The following is a 21,339-nucleotide window of genomic DNA, read 5'->3' on the forward strand; positions in this document are numbered from 1 at the left end:
CCAAGGCTAAATTGTTGTATTTGCTTTCTTTGTCTGAGTCCTCTGCTTTGGGCCTTTGTCAAGACATAGAAAAAGGGCACGATCGGGATGAAGCAGTGCTGCTTTTGCTTGGCAGCATGCATGCACACTTTGCCAGTTTGACGCATTCTGGTTAACCACAATGCATCAAACTGGCAAAGTGCGCATGTGCACTGCCTGACGAAAGCAGCACTGCTGTCTCACGAACGTGCCCATTGTGTTCATGTTCCCAAAACCGCTCACACAATGTCACACAATATGTCATACAACCAACAGTACAGGCTATTAAATGATGCTCTGTTTGGAGTGAGATCCTTAATCTACTGGCAGCACTTCAATACATAAAAGTCAACGTACTAAGAATTTAACGGAGACTAGGAGAAGGACTGTATTTGTACAGTTATTTTTATTGAGAGGCCACAGCTCTTGCATATTACAACTGTTGGCTTTGATAAGGCAAAAGCAAGAATGAATTCACCAGCTAATTCACAGAAGAAAACAAAAAGCTTGTTTGGGAGGGCAGGACCCCACAGGCATGCATTGATGGCTCAGAGTGCAATGTACAGCGTCATATGTACAAAAAACAACAGTGCGATTCAGACTAATGGCACAACCCTCATTCGCTTGAAAGAAAGAAAAAAATCAGACAAAGACAATAGCTTTTTCATGTTTCAAGAAATAAATACAAAATAAAGTATCTCAAATAGGATGGCTTATGATAATATTGCATTTCTGGAATACCAACCTTTTTCGGTTTTAGATGGCTATTTTGGTGGTAAACTGCAACATTGACACAAGATGGAGGAAATGTGCAGTATATAAATCATAAAGGAATACACATGAGGAAGTGCAGACAGAGAGAAGACGGTTACTCTGAAGAGCAGTGAACTAAAAGACAGAGGTTTCTTTTTCCGCTTCGAAGCAGTTGGCATTCACTTAAAAAGAGACAAGACAAAGAAAAGGTCCACGCACTCTTCTTCACGACAATGTACAATAAATGTATGTAACAGTACGTCAAAGCGCCATATATGTATCGCATTGGACAAGGACACACCTAATAGTCTCACGCAACATTGTCAAACAAATGGTACTCCATATTGCTTAGGAACACATAGAAAGAAATTCCGAACTCAATGATTCAAAACAAAAAAAACAAAGAAATTGGTGCTATTTTTCATATCATGACACAGCTAAACTGTTGACATTTTTTAAGACTTTTAAATTTTTTACCTTTTTTTTATAACTCAGTTACAATTACTATTCTTTTTTTTAATTAGATAGCTCTTTTCATGGGCGTTTCGAGTCAACAGAGAGGTCCTAGAGTGGCTAGACTGAGTAAACGGAGTCATCACATGCATCAGTTACCAGGCTAAGTTAAAATGTGATAAGGGTTTCAGGAGGAGGGCGATATTGGGGGTAGGTAGGATGACAAGGGCAGGTTAAGAGAGGGGAGAGGAGGGGGAGGTGGGGGATGGGGGGTGGGGGGGTCAGAGTCAGAGGACGGACAGTAGTGGTGGTGTCGTAGGTGATGGCGGTGGTGGTGGTGGGGGCACAAATGGAGGTAAGTGCTCTAGTCATCTTCCTCATCCTCCTCGTCACTGTCCTTCATGGAGATGCCCTGCATGCCTCCTTCCCTCACCGAGGCTGAGGCCTCCTCCACGGTCAAGCGATTGCGCACAGTGTCGTACATCTTGCTGTTGAGCGTGGAGTCCAGAACCCCCTGGAGACGGAAGTCTCTGTACTTTTTCTGTAAGGTCACAAAAATAGACTCAATACAGCATATCATTTCATTGAAATCAGTTGTAATAATAATTTTTAAAAAATTTCAACATTTTGTAATAAATGATCACTTCTGAACCGAACCCAGGTGAGCCTACACGCATTTTGTTGGTTAACCTACACACATTTTTCTGCATGAGACAGATCATAACTGTGGTACAGTATGCCAATTGGAAAATTTTATAGAATGTGAATTCTGAATCCAGGTGCTGCCAGAATTAGTCACACTTATACAATACAGACAGTTGTCTGTGCGAGACACTGTGTTGCAGGATGTCACCTTTAAAGGGACACTGTGCAGGAAATGGTCAAAAAGGGTACTGCAACTATGCTGCTCATTGAAACCAGGCTTCCAATTGCCAAATTGTATCTTTACATGAAAGTTTACTAAGTAATAAACAAATATTTTCCAGTATGGTCCATGTAGAGTCATTTTTGCAGCTAAAAATGTCTATTTTTGGAAATTCAAAATGGCTATTTTTGGAAATTCAAAATGGCGGACCACGGAGAAGATCCCCCTTTTCATGTATGAAAAGTGCAATTTTTCCAGTCATAATGAATACTTAGAATTTGATGCTGGTGGTAAGTATTCATGCACACAGTGTCCCTTTAAAGAGGAGGAAAAATCCGCAGTCACGAGCTGAGTCTTATGATTTATTTATAAATTCGTTTCAAATATATTTATTGTGAAACATTCCTTTCAAGGCACTTTGTTTGACATTTACATGTTTCCTTTTTAAGAAAAAGTCTGACACATACATAAACAACAAAAAAGGTATAGCAACAATATCTATAAATAAAATAGGGACAATAAAAACAAATGACAATAACAAAAGTACTGAAAATAAAAACAAAAACACAATAAGTGACAGTGTCCCGCTGTAAAGAGATTAAGTAACAGCTCCAAAAGCTACAGGACTACAACCCCCCTATCCCCCCCACGCCCCGTCCCACCCTCCCCCAGGAGTGCTACGCTGTGGTCATATTAGTCAGTTATTGAATGAAGGTAAGAGACTAATGGCTCCCAAGTTTTTTCAAACTCTCTCAGTTTTTCTTTTAGGATGCATCTAATTCTTTCCAGGTGAAGAGTGTCGGTCAGGTCTGAAAGCCAGTGCTTAAATGAGGGCACCTCTTTGTCCTTCCAATGTAAAAGGATCAGCTTCTTGGCCGTTATGACACCATATGACAGGAGACGCTGTTGTGCTACATTAAGCTTTAAGAGCTCATCAGATATTCCCAGAATGATCAGAACAGGATCTGGGATTATTTGGACTTCCAGAATCCTAGACAGGAAATTAAATATGTCACCCCAATATTTTTGTAGTTTATGACATAGGGCATAACTGTGTGATAAGGTAGCCTCCGCACATTCACATTTCTCGCACAATGGCGATATGTCTGGGAATATTTTATGTAACTTGACCTTGGAGTAATGTAGCCTATGTAGAATTTTAAATTGTATCAGACAGTGTCGGGTGTTAATGGAACAGTCATGTATATGTTCAAGGCATTCTTCCCACACATACTGAGGTATTTGGGTTCCAAGCTCCATTTCCCATTTGTCTTTTAGGGCATCCGTTTTGGGAGAACTCATGCTCAGCAATGTGCCATACAGTTGAGAGATAATGGAGTGTGACCTGGCAAACATTTTAATGGAGATCTCCAAAGCATTGGGTGCTACCGTTTCAAAATCCGGGAGATGTGTTTTGACATAGTTCCTAATCTGGAGGTATCTGAAGAAATGATTCTTTGGTAATTTAAATTTCTCCTGGAGTTGTTGAAAAGAGGCAAAAGTACCCTTAATGTACAAGTCCCCAATGTTTCTTATCCCAGACTCCCTCCACACATTGAACGCTCCATCTAAGGTGGAGGGGGTGAATGTCGGGTTGGCCGCTACAGGCAACAGAGAGGACAGCACACCAAGATTGAAATGTTTTCTCATTTGTTTCCATGTCCTAATAGTATCATGAATTATAGGGTTGTTCTTGTAATATGTTTTGCTGACCTTCACAGGTGCTAGTAAAACTGCTCTTATTGAGTATGGTAAACAGTCTTCACGCTCCATCTCCAACCCATTGAAAGGTGAAGGGGCATCCTCCAACCAGTGTGCGATAGAGCGCAACCCAGCAGCCCAATAGTAGTGCTTGAAGTCCGGTAGTGCTAGCCCTCCAACAGGTTTATGCTTACATAGGTGTTCCTTTTTAATTCTGTGTGCTTTGTAGTTCCATATAAATGGAAGAACGATGGAGTCTATTTTCTTAAAGAAAGATTTAGTGAGAAATATAGGCAGATTTTGAAAAAGGTAAAGTATCTGAGGGAGAAAGATCATTTTGATGGCATTGACCCTTCCCAAAAGGGAAATTGGCAGCGTTCTCCAAAACTGAATGTTGTGTTCTAGTTTTCTTAGCAAGGCCGGAAAATTGGCCTTATAAAGGGCATTGTAGTTCTTGGTGATTGTCACTCCTAAATAAGTTAAGCTGTCATGGACCACCCGTAGAGGGAGCTGTTTAAGCCACTCCTGGTCTCCCAGTCGTATTGGTAGCAGCTCACTTTTACCCCAATTAATCCTATACCCAGAAAAGGTTCCAAACATGCTAAACACGTCCAATACTGCAGGAATGGTTACTGATGGTTCTGTGATATATAACAATATGTCATCTGCATACAAAGAGATCTTGTTTTTAGTGCATTCTGTGTCGTAGCCATGAATGCCAGGATGTGCACGAATAGTTTCCGCAAGCGGCTCTATGGCTAGGGCGAAGAGTAGTGGGCTAAGTGGACAGCCCTGTCTAGTACCTCTACCCAGCTGAAATGGGGCAGACAGTGTCCGATTTGTAAGTATTTTAGCACAAGGATTATTATACATCAGCTTGATCCAGGACAGAAAGGTGTGGCCACATCCAAACTTTTCCAGGACAGCAAAGAGGTAGGGAAATTCCACCCGATCAAAGGCCTTTTCAGCATCTAGGCTAAGGATGACAAGGTCTTGTGTGGGTGGTCTGCTACAGTGCATGACATTGAGGACACGTCTTAGGTTGTAAAAGGAGTTTCTATTTGGAATAAACCCTGTTTGGTCTGGATGCACTAATTTGCCCATAAAGGCATTAAGCCTCTTGGCTAGCGTCTTAGCTAGAATTTTTTGGTCAGTGTTTAATAAGGAAATTGGCCTATATGAGCCCACTTCCTCTGGGTCCTTTCCTTTTTTTAATAGCAAAGTGATGGTAGCTTCAGTTAGAGTTTGGGGTAGCACACCATCCTCACATGACCGTGTGTATAAAGCACGCAGGTATGGAACCAACAATAGTCCAAATTTTTTGTAAATCTCATTACTAAGCCCATCAGGGCCTGGGCTTTTACCATTGTTTAGTGATTTAATAGTTGCTAATAGCTCCTCACAGCTAATGTCTGCATTTAAGATCTCACGCTCTGTTTCGCTTAAGGATGGGAGGTTACATTTATCCAGAAATGACTGTGCCACGTCCGGAGATGCATTATGTTCAGATGTGTATAGATTTTTGTAGAATTGTGTGAATCTGTCATTAATGTCTTTATGTGAAGTCAGGGCAGTTCCCGCTCCTGAGTTGATTTTATGAATTGCTCTGTCATTTTCAATTTTACGCAATTGTCTTGCAAGTAATTTATGCGGTTTATCACCAAATTCAAAATGTTTTTGTTTTGCAAAAACAAAGGCTCTGCTAATCTTATCAGACAGTATTTTATTCAGCTCGTATTTGAGCGCAGAGATCTTCGTGTGTTTTTCCAGAGAGGGTTGTTGAGCGTTTTCCCTGTCCAACTGATTAATTTGTTTTTCTAATTCTATTTGGTGTTCCTTATTACTCTTCTTGAGGGATGCTTGGAAAGAGATAACACAACCTCTGAAATATGCCTTAAAGGTTTCCCACAATAATGTGGGTGAAACGTCATCTTTATCATTCGTTTCAAGAAAGAGTTTTATGTGTGTTTCTAGGTATTCACAGAACTGGGTCTTTGTAAGTAGCTCAGGGTTGAATCTCCAAGTTTTTTGGGTGGGTAAATGCCCAGGTAGTTTAATTGAAAATGACACTGGACTATGGTCAGAAATAATAATGTTGTGGTATTTGGCATTATAACAATAGGGCAGCAATTTGCCATCAACTAGGAAGAAGTCTATTCTTGAGTAGACATTGTGTACTCTGGAATGAAAGGAATATTCCCTACCTGAAGAGTTAGAGAGCCGCCAAACATCAGCAAGATTCATATTCTTTGTGTATGACCTAAGGAGATCGCATGCCTTTGATGGTTCTATTCTAATGGTTGAGGATCTATCCAAGTATGTGTCCCAAACAAAATTAAAATCTCCACCAAGGACTAGGTTAGTGTTGGAAATGTCTGGGATTAAATTTAGGACTTTTCTAAAAAATTCTGGGTCATCATGGTTTGGACCGTATACATTCAGTAAGGTCATTGGGGTGGAATGAATTTCCCCCACAACAATTACATACCTCCCATCCTTGTCAGCAATAGTGGACAGTTGTTTAAAAGGAACCCCCCGTCGGATAAGAATAGCTGCACCTCTAGCTTTAAGGGAAAAATTAGAATGGTAAATTTGCTGTAGCCATCTGCATCTAAGTCTTCCATGTGAGTCGTTCTTTAGGTGCGTTTCTTGTAGAAAGATAATATCTGCTTGTAATGACTTAAGATGAGCAAGCACTTTACCTCTCTTAACTGGTTCATTAATACCATTCACATTCCAAGAGCAGAAATTTAAGTTGCCACAGATATTTCCAAGCTGTGACCCAGCATGCATTATGTGGGCAGGATGAAGACATACCTTAGTCCCTTCCTCTTCCTAATTTGGTAGTACATATGACCATAAACTAAATAGCACTCCTTCCCACCCTCCCCCTCCCCCCCTCCCCCCTCAGAAACATATAGACACATAGAAAATAATAACACTAATAATAATAAAATAATATATAGATATTGTCAGCCTAACAGTTAGTACAAGATAAGAACCTCCCAAAAAAAAGAGTCTACTCTCTTAAGTGAACAACTAACAGTAATTAACTCTTCATTCTAATAGCTCTGCAGTTATATAATTCCTAACCAAACAACTTTTAAATCAAATTAAATGTTGTGGATCCTCTTAAGGATACAAAGAACAATAGGCATGTGCAATCTTCAAGAATAGAAATGACCTCCTGAAACTCAAATTCGTTTTCTCCCTCTCTCTCTCCCTTTTCTTTTGTAAAAAAAAAAAATAATAAAAAATATAAAATAAAAAAGGAATGTCACTGAGGGTAAGAGAGTAGCAAGGATATAAATGCCAATATATGCATGTGTAATCTTAAAAAAATAGAAATGACCTTCTGAAACTTAAACTTGTTTTTTCTCTCTCTCTTCCCTTTGTTTGTAAACAAAAAATAAAATAAAAATAAACAAGAAATTGTCACTGGAGGTAAGAGAGTAGTGGTGAGGTTACCCAATAACCTTGGTGTTTAAGTGGGCTGTATGGAATGAATAGCGATCATAGCAGTGCAAATGGTCTCACGCGTCTTCCGCCCCGTCGGCACTTTCTTCAGGCGTTGTGCGAGCGCGACCGACCAGGCTTTCAGCAAACAACCGCGCCTTCACCGCATCTGTAAATGTGGTCTCCTTGCCGTTGTGCGTAACTCTCAGCTTGGCTGGGTATAGAAGGCCGAACCTCACTCCCGGTTTGTCACGCAGTAGGTTTCTGGCTGGGGTGAAAGCCGCACGACGTTTGACAACAGCAGGGGGAAAGTCTCTGAAGATTTGAATTGGCCTGTCGTGATATGTGAGGGTTTGAAACTGCTTTACTTTGTTCACAATTTCGTCGAAGGCATCACAGTAGTGCACCCTGACGATCAAGTGCCGCGGTGGTTCTTCATCATCCGGGCGCTCTCGCAGAGCCCTATGAGCTCGGTCGATCCGTGGTCTTTCATCCAACTTTAAGACATCTGTCAACAACTGTGCAACAAAGTCTCTCGTTTTTTGCCCATTTTCCAATCCCTCTTTAACACCGGCAATTCTCAAGTTCTGTCGCTTCGACCGCCCCTCAAGGTCCAGGCACTTTTCTGACAATTTGTCGACTTGACTTTGCAGTGCCTTAACTTTAGCCTCGAGATCCGCAACGACATCGGAGTTAGCATTAGCCGACTCAACTAAACTTTTCAGAGTATCGTTTTGGCCGTCAAGACGAGCATGTACAGCAATAAATGCATTGTCACTGTCCGTCTTCACCGCGGCAATTTCACCTCTCAAGTCTGTACTCACGTCAGCAATCTTCTCGTCAAGCTTGGAGCAAATGTCCGATTTGGCTTGTGCTAATTCCTCCTGCAAAGCGGCTATGGCGGCTAGCACGGCCTGTTGATCCGCACCTCGAGTGCTTGTGTCGGGGTCGCCTTTCCCACTCCGGCTCGGTGCCTCAGCTGGGCCTCCATCCTCAGTCGATTCGGTCCTGGTAGCCGGTTTTGATTTGCCCATTTCGGGTATCCTTTCGTCACTTTCAATGTCACAAATCCACAGACAGCTAAATAAATAATTTAGCTATTATGTGTTTGGTTTTAAATGAAATTTTAAGTTAAATTCTGCAGGAGCTACAGCCAGCGCGTCTTAACTCCTCATCGCTCAGCCGATTTATTTATAAATTACCACCATGTCCACAAGCAAACGTGTTCTGGCTCTTAAGCCAAACACTAATGATGGCCTAAGAACTGAAACACGTCTTGTGGGTGCGGATTTTTCCTCTTCTTTAAGTTAGTTTCTTTTTTGCGCACCCTTAGTTATTTATTTTACTACAGAAGTTGGGCGCGCCCTTTGATAAACTTGAGGATGTCACCTTTACAATCCTGATGAGGATCTTCAGCTGGTAGACGTGAAGTTGCTGCTCCATGCGTTCAGTAAGCCACCTGCCCAGAAGGTCCATGGTCCCAGTGTACCATTGCTGAAACACACAAAAATACAGCGGTCTCCAGCAAAACACGGACACACACACTGACATCTCACACGCAAAATAGAGCAAGGAGAGGGACAAGCAGGACAAAATAAAAAATGCCCGTTGATGGAGAATGGACGAGTCAGTCACAACAGCATGCAATTTGACACAGGGAAATGGCAACTATGACACGCACGCACACACACACACACACACACACACACATACACTCACATTCATCTTCTCTGAGAGTGATGTCTCTAATTGTACAGTAACTAATATGTACAGTATATTTAGGATATAGCACATACAGTTACACACACACACACACACACACACACACACACACACACACACACACACACACACACACACACACACACACACACACACACACACACACACACGTTAACACTCACAGACACACACACACTACACATCCACTTGAATGCACTGGAAGTCAACATATGCGGGACATGTTGACATGGACATGAACGCACACACTGAATTCTGAATTAGTTTTAGCCTGTGCTGATCTCTAAAAGGCTTGCTTTCCACTGTCAACTAAGAAGACCTTGAATCTGCAAAAGAAGGATATAGTAAATGTCATGTAGCAAAAAATAAAAATCACATTTCTGTGAATACAAGACAGTGCTGTTATGAAGAAGCAACGGATCTCACCATCAGAGGGCACTGAAGACTAAGCTGAGAAGTGATATGCAGAAGGTTGCCAGAAAGCCAGAAGGACCTTACTTCACTGTTTTGTGTGGGCTTGGGCCATCTTATCTCCCTGCATGTGTGTTGACAGAGGGTGTATTCTAATATGCGGACTCCCATCCTCCCTTGCATACTTGTGGCCTTGTGATGATGTCACCGACCACAGAAGATTAATTCAATATCTCACAAAAGCACAATTCTAATGTAATTTTCTTATCAAAATTACAATCAGGATGTTGAATGAAGAACAGTCCCCTAAAAGTTGTAGTGGCTCGGCTGACAGCGGGGAAACTTAATTGTTTTCTCCACGGAGGCGGGGCGACAGCTAAACGTGAGGCCACAAGCACAAGTGGAGGACGGGAGTCTGCATATTGGAATGCACCCATAGACATCACGGTCCCTCCTGTCCCTTCCTGTTGCTTGTAGCCTCTTGCCTCAGTGAGGCTCCGCCTCCATCGAGAGAACAAATCGTCCCTTAGTGCGTGCATTGTAATAGTCTCCGAAAAAACTACCAAAACTACCATAGCACTGCACCACTACGACAGTGCACAGGGCCTTTACGGCACACATAACAATACATTGCGGATACGACTGTCATTCTCATAACAGCTAGTTTATAACAGGGGCTTACTGGGTTACATTTCCTTGCTGTCAATGGAGGCAGATCAACATTTGATGGGATTTACCCCATTCAACATCCCAACTGCAAGTGAGATAACATCACGAGGCTACAAGTAACAAGATAGGATGTGAGGAACTATAATGATTGCACCCATTGAGGTAGCCTACAGTTGTTTATTGACTTGTCCAGGAGTATAACAGAATGCAAACAACACCTTCATCTTTCAACATTTTTTGTCAAGAGTTGGCCACGGTAATAATCAAAGCCCAAACGTAAAGTCAATGCATAATTACTCGACAAACTGAACCAAACGTCTTGTAATGAATATTTTTGGATGACATCATCAGGCAAACCCACACACATTAACCAAAGGCAGTGAAATCAAAGACATAGCTGAAAGAGTATGAGTATTTGTGCAAATTAAACTGGCAGGCAACAATGAGTGTACTGTTTTCTTCAACCATTTCTGTACGTAATCTTTTTTTTAATCTGTATGTGCCACTGAAGAGATGCACTCCAAGCATGGAGGCCAACCAAAATAATTTGCTGAAGGCTTCTAAGATGAAAGAGAACAGCACATGTATGAATGCATGAAGAGATTTCTTACCTCATAACAATACAGAATGCGGCTCAATCTTTGACTTAAGATTCTGTGGAGTGACTAGGCAGGAATGACCCTTTCCTTGGTATTATCTGGGGCTGAGGCAACTGTGGGCGTTAACTAATGTGCCAGATTGAAGGAAGTCGATATTTGTTTGGCGCCTTTTGTCCAGAATGAATTGTACAGTAAATTGGAAGAGATTCTGAATTTCATGGTTTTAGTCTTTTAAAGTGGAACCATTGCACAGGCATAGTGTAGCCTATATTACAAAAAAAATCAGATTGATTTATTATTTGGGTGGTTGTTAGGTTGGTTGATTAGTTTGTTAAGCTTTGCATGACATGGATCTTAAACTTGGTGATATCCTTTTATATGGTTGGTGCTTTCATTGATGGAAATAGATGGTCATCGGCATCATATCATCCATGTTTATTGGCATTTGTCTTTATGTTCTTTTTTTTGTGCTTTTTTTTAGGGTTGCCTGTCCACTTCACATAGTCCACTGAATCGTGCATGGCATGCAGGCAGGTCGAGCAGGCTGGTGGTGGGTGCTAGTAAGAGTGTTAGCTTGAGTCTGTGTGTGTAAAGAAAGGGGGGCTTTCAGCAGAGGGTCATGCTAGAAGATGTACACAGGTAGATTATTTGATCCGAACTCATGCCACTCAACAGAATGCGATAAAACAGCAGGACAAAAGAGATAAGTTCCACTTTGTTGAGAGAAAAGAAAAAAGGAAGAAGAAGAAGGTCTTAAAGTCAGAGGGAGTTGTTATGTGTTCAGGTGAGCGAGAGAATTAGCTGGTGAGGAGGAGGAGGAGGAGGAACTGAGAAGAATTATGGGAGAGGAAGAAGGGGAGGAGGAGGTCAGTGTAACAAAACAGAGGTCCCACAACACTGATGATGGGAGGAAGTTTCACAAGTAGTCAACCATCTTGACCATGCACCACTGGAAAAAAAAGATCACACAGTGTCATGACAAACAGAAACAAGGCAACACAGACACTCAAAATGGCAGACAGACGCAGCGGGACATAACAGTATTTCCACCACGTGCATGCAGCACAAAATATGAATACACAATGAATACAACAAGGCACAGCCAACTACGTAAAAGCCTGGAGAAACACATACACTGTACGTATGCGCTCCTCGCATCAATCATACACGTCACACGTCTCACACACTTGAGGGTCAGTTCATTAGGGTTCAACCTTATGAACATGCACTCACGCATAGTGTTCACAACTAATAGTCAACGAATATCCTACTCTCAAGCCCTGGCATAAAATATATGCAGCACAGCACACTGCCAAGGAGACGATAATCCACACAACTCCAGAGGTATCAGCATACACTGTACCTCTCTCTCTCTCTCTCTCTCTCTCTCTCTCTCTCTCTCTCTCTCTCTCTCTCTCTCTCTCTCTCTCTCTCTCTCTCTCTCTCTCTCTCTCTCACACACACACACACACACACACACACACACACACACACTGTAAAACATCAGTAAAAAAAACAAAGACCACATCAGCGTACACGCACAGGGATTATTTCTGTCTAGTGGGCAGTGCTCTCAGTCTTTAACCCTAACAGGTTTTCGTCAATATAAAAAAACGACTAATTAATAACACCAAACAGCTGGTGCACTGCTTGATAATTCCAAGCATGCAATTACTTGAAGGCTTGTCAGGAATATAACAGGCTTGAAAAATGTGGAGGGCTATGTCCAGTTTAAAGTTTTAGTTTAACGGGAGAGCGCTGCTTTCTGAATAATCCCATTTTCAAAATTGCAGAACACTTTGCTTTGCAGCAAAAATGTCGCAGGACACAGAAGGCATAAGCGATATAAAAAATGCTACACTGGACTACAGTGGGATTAACAACATTCATAGTAAAGAGCAAGGAGAGAGACAGAGTGAGAGTAAGATTGTGTGACAGACAGAGAGAGGTAGAGAAAGGGAGAGAGAGCGAGAGAGAGAGAAAGAGGATAAACTTCAACTCTGCGGTTTCTTGACATCGAAATATATTTTGCTTTGTTTCTTTTTCTCAAGTGACTTATCCCTCTCTGCCCAAGTGTTTTGCCTCATTTTGGATAGGCCCCTCCCATAGTAGAGCTTTTGGAGGTGGCGGCATCTTACTTACATCAAATAACCTCTCTATGTACACCTCCTCATTGACCTTATCTCGCAGAATGTCTTGAGAGTGCCGCACAAAGGTTACGTATCCATCCGCCACGTCCATCCCAGGTTTCTACAAAAAGTCAGCAACAACAAGACAGTGTTAACAGCCTTAGTATGATAATGCGGAAAAAAAATTCCCGCACTGAGACTTTTGTTTTTTAAAAATATTTTATTTCGGAGAGTCCGGGCCAAGCTGGCAACATATAAAAAAGAAGACAACGTGAAAAGTAAAGAATGAAAGGAATTTGCCGGGTAGGCAGATGGTAGGTTAAAATAGGAAAGGAGGACAACACAGAAAGGCTTCAAACACTGGTGGGACACAGTCATGCACAGTGAACAGACGGACCATGACCGAACATGATGGCTACAGTAGCTAATCTTTAGTCCAGGTGTTAGCAGGCTAATGTGGTTTAAATTAAGCAGTTGTCACAACTGAATGTTTGTTAATTATAATTTAAAAAATGATTATAATTAAATGATAAATGTTAAAGGTGGCCAAATTGGAATCAAGACATATAGTTCTACGGTAGACATGGTAGATACCACCAGCATTTGGAAAAAATATCAATACATACTGTTAGATATGTAAATACTACTACTTTCAAGACACCAGACACAACACAGACAGTAGGCACACACAAAGGCAAACTGGCATGACCACTTACAGGGACATCCACATACTTTGAGGCCGCTTTCACCTGAAATCAAAAAAACATTTGTCTTTACAGTACAGGTGTCTGGCAGCACAACCATGCATAGAAGTCTTCATTGATGTCATCTTACATAGGCTAGGCTAACCTATTGTCTCGTCTGGGCTCCACTCATATTAGCCTATTCTAAATATGGAGTGGAGCTATAGAACCATTTAAAATTATAGCAATCCAAATCAATCAGAATTTAAGAACAACTAATATCTGTGCATAGCGTAATGAGAAACAACTTAACAAGTTTAGAATTCATTTCCTTGTAAAAGACAAAGCCTTCAAGGGGTACTTTGAGGTTTCAGACATTTTGGCGATAATTTTTGAATGACAGCTGCATGTTGTGTTGGTAGCAAAACCATGCCATCAATAGGATTTCAACTGCAATAGCTTTTGATGGCAGCTCACAAAACACAAAGTCACACACAATGACTCTTGAGACACACTCAATAGAAGATGGTTTATATATCGCAGGCCTACCTGAGGTCATCGTCCTGTCAATACCATCTTTGGGGAAAGGCAGGTACAAGTTGACTTGGTATCCTACTTGACATTTAAAGTGGAATGTATTGACTTGTGATGACTTTCCCTCAAGATTCCAGATGACTTCAAGTGATGTAGAAGGAATCTGTGTTTTCTTATTTGCCTATAAGAACCCTGCCCTCCCAACCATAGACAATACTGGGTAGCCTCTTACTGCAGATGGCCCCAACAGGGCCTATTCACTCTTGGCTGAAAACATTCAACTACTACATCATAACATTGATATGACATTACAGAGAATCTTAGGTAACCAATTAAGACTTGGTTAATACAATGGTGACAATAATTTTATTACAGATGCTCTGCATGAAGAGGTTAAGTATATAACATTAGTCTATAACCCACTCACTGCCATTAAAAGCTGTTTTTGTCACTGTCAAAATCACCATGCTCAGTATTGATTCTATTAACGTGACTTTGTTACCAATACAAGGCCTAAATAACTCCAAAATGTCTGAGATTTCAAAGTTTCCATGTCAAGAAATTACTGTATGTTCAATCATTATCAATTTTGTAATGTTTCTTCAAGAAATACATTAATAGCCTATAACTGTATTGAATTACTGTTATCTTCTACAGTAAGTGCATTGAGTTATGACCGGAAATGAGCTATACAGTGATGAACCGTATTTAAACTATTGAGTTTTTGAGAACCACCTGTAAATCATTGTGATATCTACTTCCAGTGTATTTTGCCTGCTACACATAGTAAATACTGCCAAGTGCCATAATTAGCAGAATGGCAAACTTTAATGTCCTCTGGCTGCATGCAATAGCCTACTAAAGGGAAAATCAAAGACAGCATTACTCTTGTGCAAAATGTCACTGTAACTTCTTGTCCATTTGTAATAGCATTTGACAAAATTCAACATTATTATGAGCATGTATGAATGGTATCTGGACTATCGTATACATGGTCTTGTCCATAGAGACATTAATAATAGTCCAGTATGCACAAGTGGACCTCTACTTCCCAATAGGCCACCCTTTACTGCTTTGGTAGTTGCAGGATACTATGTGAAATCTTTGGGTGCTAAATTGGGAAATTTTTCATTTGTTGCCAGAAATGGGTATTGATTTCTAGGTAATGAAAAGCCATTGGAGGACAGAGAGTTCCAGTGACTGTGAAGGGTGGCGTGGTATACTCACTGTGAAAGACAGAAAAGATGAGAACAGTGTCCCTTCATCGTAACGGGATATCTTCGCCAACACACTCTCAAGAATAACTACAAACTAAATATTTGAACAAACAAGAGAGTCACATTTATAGTTTCATGTCATCGTAAGTCAAAGAATTACACCCAATTACAAGTGTTGTTCATCTATAAAAAAAATCAATAGTTTTCACATGATAGGCCAGAAGTTTGATCCATTCTTTTTACATACCTTTGCAACCATGAGAGAGATCATTTCCTTGACACTGGATTCAATGAGTTCATCTATTTTAGAAGCTTTCTGTTTCTGTAAGAGGGGCAGAAAAATACAATTCCCGTCATCAAAATACAGAGAAATATGTGGTAGAGAAATATACAACCTACATGAGACAAAACACAATTTCACCAGCTGCAACCCAGTATCAGGTTTTAAATCAGTTCTCTGACTCATACATTAATCCATTTTTCATCCATTAGATTCATTGTAGTGGGAATGTTCAAAACGTCCTGATCTTGCACTTACCTCTGTACCCAACCCCATCTCCATGGCACACAGTTTAGCCGACTGGTCCTTGGCATCCACCATCACATTAAACATAGTGCACATTGACAGCGGGATTCGGAAGTCTGTGGAGCGGCTAGCTTTAGTGAGCTTGGACTCGAACGCCATGCGGGTGCTGAAACACACGTATGAAGAGATGCGCTGAAACGGCGGAAAATTTCCATATTCCTAACATTTCAAGAAAGTCTTGAATCTGTTCCTTTTCACATATAGCACTGTGAATGATAACTATTCCTCTTACCCAGTAACTGAAGATTAATAAATGTGCTATGCTCTATGATATGATCCATAAAAGTACAAGAGTAAAAAATTATACATTTCAAAATGGATTGTCAATGCATTTTTTTTTTCTCACTGAATTGGTTTACTCTCAATATTTTCTCAGTACATATAACAGTTATTCAGGCTAGTTGTTTTACTACCGCAGTCATTTCAATGTACATATTTTCCTTTATTTATTAATTTCCTTTACCGCTTCACACAATTTTCAATCATGTCACTGGACATGGTCTTAATGCGGTCATCAAGGTGCTTGGCGAAGCTCTCCTCCGGCCAGTGCAGGTCCCGGATGAAGGTCTGCAGAGCGTCCAGCTTCCAGAAGAGGTCCTCCGATGATCCAGAGCCGTTGCTGACAGACACAAGCACAGGTCAGAGTCAGAGGTCAAAGGTCAAATGGCATTGGAGAGGTTTCACAGGGCCACACAGGGTCACTCAGCACACTCGCACACAGCAATGTGTGAATAGAAATGCAGAGAGGGGCAGAATTGGTCCGTCATGTGGCGCTTTACTTTAGGGACAGGACGATTCGTTCAATGCACGTTTCCGATCAGAGGTTTCGTTCAAAACTTCAGACGTTTCGTAGAAGACCTGGGACGTTTAGTAGAGGACGTCTTCTTGGGTCTTCTACGAAACGTCTTCAGGTCTACGAAACGTCTTCAGTGCTCTACGCAACGTCTCAAGTTTTGAACAAAACGTCTGATCGGAAACGTTGTGCGTTGAACAAATATGTCTGTCAATCTTGACTTTGACCACGTGCTGACTGAGCCCTGATTTAACATTTTCAAAAAAGAAAAAGAGTCTGTATGGTCTTAGAAACATTTTCCCATGACGTAAAAGACTCCAGTCAGCTTGTGGCAAAGTAAAACCAAAACTGCCCATGAAAGATCAGGAAAGAACAATAACCAAACCAGGTGGGATGGTTATCAACCCTGTGGAAAGGCTTGACACATGCACACTTTCTCTTACCACATAGGTCCATTTTGGGGGTTGGGGGGTGGGGGGTGGGGTAGTACTTGTGAGTGTTATGATGAGAGAGAGCATGGGCAATGGATAAAACAATCTTTATGTTGCCACGACTGTTAGCAGCTTTGAGAATGTTAAAAGCATTTCAGTAGCAACATACACATCTGCCTTATCCAAAACACTGTGTGAGGCACATGGTACAACTACCAGCCCATGGCAGACACACATTACTATAGACCAGGCTCTCTCTCTCTCTCTCTCTCTCTCTCTCTCTCTCTCTCTCTCTCTCTCTCTCTCTCTCTCTCTCTCTCTCTCTCTCTCTCTCTCTCTCTCTCTCTCTCTCTCACAAACACACACACACACACACACACACACACACACACACACACACACACACACACACACACACACACACACACACACACACACACACACACACACACACACACACGCCCAACTTTGAAAGAGGGGGTCAATTACACCATGCAATCATTTCTGAAGACACTGTTGTCCTGGGCAAAAATCTAGATGGACATGAGAAGACGTTGCAAGGTGGGAGTGGTGGAGCAGTGGGAAGGGCAGGAGAAGAATGTGGAGGAGGAGGTGGGGTTACTGGAAGAGGAAGGCTAGGTTCTATTGCCACGGATGCCAGCTCCAATGAAGTGAGCACAGCTTCCGTGCACAAGAGAATGTGGACGGACCTACGACACACCATGAGACTGGAGAGCTCCACCTGTCACCAGCCAACACCCCTGCAAAGCTTTCCCATTCTTCACCACACCTTTCAACCCACATTAGACCTGTCAACTGCTTCCAGTCCGTATGGGTCTATGTTTGTGTGTCTTATTTATGTAAGTCTTACTAATACTGTAACTCTTATGAATATCTTAATCATCTGTATCCTATCAGGTTATTACGTTTTATAGTTGCCTCATACCACACGCTGAACCTCTGCGGGCACGCTGTAATAGTCATTGGAAAGTTAACTTCCATAGTACTACTATGACCTGACACAGGGCCTTAAGTAATGCACTATGGCTTGGTCATTGCAATTCTGGTAACAGCAACTTATAACGGCATGTCCTAACGGGTTTAAAGTTTGTCAAACAAAGGAGAATAGGGGAAAAAATGGCAAACTATGGCAAAATGCTGACTCACTCTGTTACCCCCCCCCCCCCCCAAAGTATTATTACTTCATTATTTAGGCCTACTGAGTTGGGTGCCAGTGATGTGTTTCATTTGGAAGTAGCTAATGTGTAGCCTGAAGGTATTGGGTGGTGTTCCAGCTCTCTCTCCATCTCAGGCCCACCTCCTCTAACCTCACTCAAACAGCATGCACACTGAAGGAAATGAAAAACTTCTCAAAGGTTCTCATTTCACACAGTGAAGGTCAATGTGAAGGCAGATTCCCCCTGCAGTGCCTTTGGCGTGAAAATGACCGTTGTGGATGCCAAAAACACAGGTAGAGATCTTTGAGATTCCCCCCCCAAAAAACTTGCTTTCAAGATGAAACTGTGCCATAGACCAGGGGTTTTCAACTGGTTCTGGCCCAGGGACCACCAGTGGGCCGTGGACGTCCGGTGAAAACCCCTGCCATAGACAAATAAATATTAAGGGGGAACTCTTTTGACGACTGCAATCACGAGACACACACGTTCATCTTCATGCCAAAGCAGCTGTAAATATTCACGCAACCAGATCTCAGGTGAACTTGAATACACACTCAGAGTCATAAATGGCAGCCATCCAGGTGGGAGCGGAAAAGCTAGGCATTTGTGGAAGGTTAACAGAGAGTCCAGACACTGGTAGACCAGCGGGTAGGGCTGGTACTTTGGGGATTTCAAGGTCGACTTTTGGTAGTTTCACATTGGGCAGATTACTTGTTAAACTCCTGCAGAGACAGACAAAAAGAAAGAAAAGAACAAAACACAACACGTGATGATGTGGATGGTCGCAGCAGAACACAATATGACAGACGCCGTCAAAACAGAGTAGAATAAGCCGAAAAAACATAAAAACTAAAAAAAGTCACTTAGACGGTACTGAAATAACACTACAGATTTAATCGAAAAGTAAACGTGAAAGCACAATTTTTCTTTTAAACACCAACAAATACAAATGCATATTAATGTTTCGCTGTTGTGAAAAAAACAGTATAACAAGCATAGCACATACTGTACATTTAAATGGTTACATTAGCATAATTTTGATAGTGAGTTCTTAAGAAGAAGTAATGAGATGAGCATGTGGGACATCGACAGAGGCAGAAGCATAATCATGGTCAAGGATAGTTTCAGCAACAACAACTGACAGAAAGCAAGAGTAGATAGGGATGGGCTGAGCAGCGGACACAGACACGCAACACTAAAATAATGACGAGAGTTGCATAAATAGAACAAAAGAAGCATCGGACCAGCCCTGGGAAGAGGTTAAGTGTTTTGTAGTTTGGCTAATGAAATCCTTATTCTGTAGAACTATTGGCATTGTATGTTATAAACATATAGTGTCAAAAAAGATTTATTATGGTGAAACCTAAGGGGAAACTACATGAGGAAAAGGTTAAAAATGACACTATGTAGAGGGGTATATACAATGGGTATATAGTTGCCTACGGCAAGACTGTAAATAAAATTGGCATAGGCATAAAATTAGACTCCTTCACCAGAAAGTCACAAATATTAAGGACACACATGATTTTTTCCAGAAATATGAGATCACAGCCATATTCACAAAGAATTACAAGGTTAAGAGTCATTCCAAAATGTTGTTAAAAAACTGCTGATATGGAATTCGTAAAACCATTGGCACCAAAAGAGCATAACATCTCACTAGAAGATTCTGAGCTTTCAAGAGCACCAATAAATCTGTGCTTAGATGCACTTTTGAAACCATGCACAGGGTTAGACGTCTATGGCGTTTTTGTTTGAATTAAGTCAGCTTACTGTCATCTTTTGCTTGTTAATCGGTGGTCAACCAATGGTAAAAATTTAATCAGCTGTGTGTTTTGTAAATAGGACTTCTCTAGAAATACTGTGCACAGCAGTATATTGAGCAGTAACATATAATTCTTTGTGAATGTAGGCTAATATAAGTCACAACTAAGACTCTATACCAAAGTTAAGGTATACAGAGAAATACCATGTAATTCACATTTTCGGTCACATGTGCTCTGGCCACGCGTGTGTGTATAAAGAGAAATGATCCAGCTTGCACTAGTGAAATAATATCAATCTGTTTAACGGAAGAGGTTGGCCTCACTTTCTAGCTGTAACTCGAGTGTTCTACGAGCATTTCTGATGCGAACTTTTCATACAATCTAAAATTTAAAATACAACTCTGCTTTTCTAAGCCGCTGACATGTTCCCATGTATCTCTGTTGTGATGTCTTGAGAGCACAACAGTACAGGGAGCCTGCACTGCTCTCAGGATGTACTGAGTATTCACAGTAAGAGTCGCTTACTTCACTGGTTCCCAGCCCTCGCGCTCAAACCCCCGGTGGATAGACTGGGCAATGGAGCTCTCCATCAGGTCCACGTAGCGCACCACCAGAGGGGCATACAGGTCCTGCAGGTGCTTGTGGAACTTGCCATTGCACAGGTGATCTGCAAAGGAGGAGGAGGTAGGGGGGAAACAACAATGACGCAAGGGTTTGAAGCGCATTGACATTAATCTAGATAGTCCGTAGGACAATGAGAACACTGTTCTTCAGTAGAACAATCGAAGGAGTAAGATGACAACTCCAAGGCAATAATGAGGCAATGTAATGATGAGGCTAGATTGTGTTTGATCAACTCAAAATAGCCAACAAGTTTCAGCCTTGCCTCTGCCGGCTTTCATAGGGCATAGAAATATAGGCCATACTAAGCAACAATCTCCGATTGGGATAGTCCCATTGTTCTTGTAATACAGCACACTACAACACTACAGCACAACTCTCTCTCTCTCTCTCTCTCTCTCTCTCTCTCTCTCTCTCTCTCTCTCTCTCTCTCTCTCTCTCTCGCTCTCTCTCTCTCTCTCGCTCTCTCTCTCTCTCTCTCTCTCTCTCTCTCTCTCTCTTGCATATTCCTGGCACTTAACACCAGGGTAGGCATAGGCAGACAAGGTGGTGAGTATTCATGGACACTAAGTACTGTACACACTAGATCAGCTGTGCTTGATCATATATATGTTCACAGATACAGATTTCTTTCTGCTCAAATAGGAAAGAGGAGATGCTTGCCTAGGGCACTGAGTTGACTAGAACTGGCCCTGCTAAACACTATTCTGGCTTTCCACATACAGTTCAAGACTGT

At 41.6% G+C, this 21,339-nt stretch overlaps 1 protein-coding gene across 1 annotated transcript in view; it reads right to left on the reverse strand.

The window, feature by feature from the left end:
• Window positions 1–405: 405 nt before the first annotated feature.
• Window positions 406–21,339, reverse strand: part of cadpsb (Ca2+-dependent activator protein for secretion b) — a 152,538-nt gene continuing 131,604 nt past the window's right edge. Inside the window, exons 24-33 of the mRNA XM_063215474.1 lie at window positions 20,508–20,649; window positions 18,771–18,938; window positions 16,278–16,433; window positions 15,767–15,920; window positions 15,476–15,550; window positions 15,239–15,322; window positions 13,511–13,543; window positions 12,808–12,915; window positions 8,636–8,740; window positions 406–1,765 (exon numbers count right to left, since the gene is read on the reverse strand). Of these exons, the coding sequence (XP_063071544.1) occupies window positions 1,589–1,765; window positions 8,636–8,740; window positions 12,808–12,915; window positions 13,511–13,543; window positions 15,239–15,322; window positions 15,476–15,550; window positions 15,767–15,920; window positions 16,278–16,433; window positions 18,771–18,938; window positions 20,508–20,649 (1,202 nt within the window). The 3' untranslated portion in view covers window positions 406–1,588. The remainder of the gene's footprint in view (window positions 1,766–8,635; window positions 8,741–12,807; window positions 12,916–13,510; window positions 13,544–15,238; window positions 15,323–15,475; window positions 15,551–15,766; window positions 15,921–16,277; window positions 16,434–18,770; window positions 18,939–20,507; window positions 20,650–21,339) is intronic.

Source organism: Engraulis encrasicolus, chromosome 14, assembly GCF_034702125.1.
Source record: "Engraulis encrasicolus isolate BLACKSEA-1 chromosome 14, IST_EnEncr_1.0, whole genome shotgun sequence".
Lineage (NCBI taxonomy): Eukaryota > Metazoa > Chordata > Actinopteri > Clupeiformes > Engraulidae > Engraulis > Engraulis encrasicolus.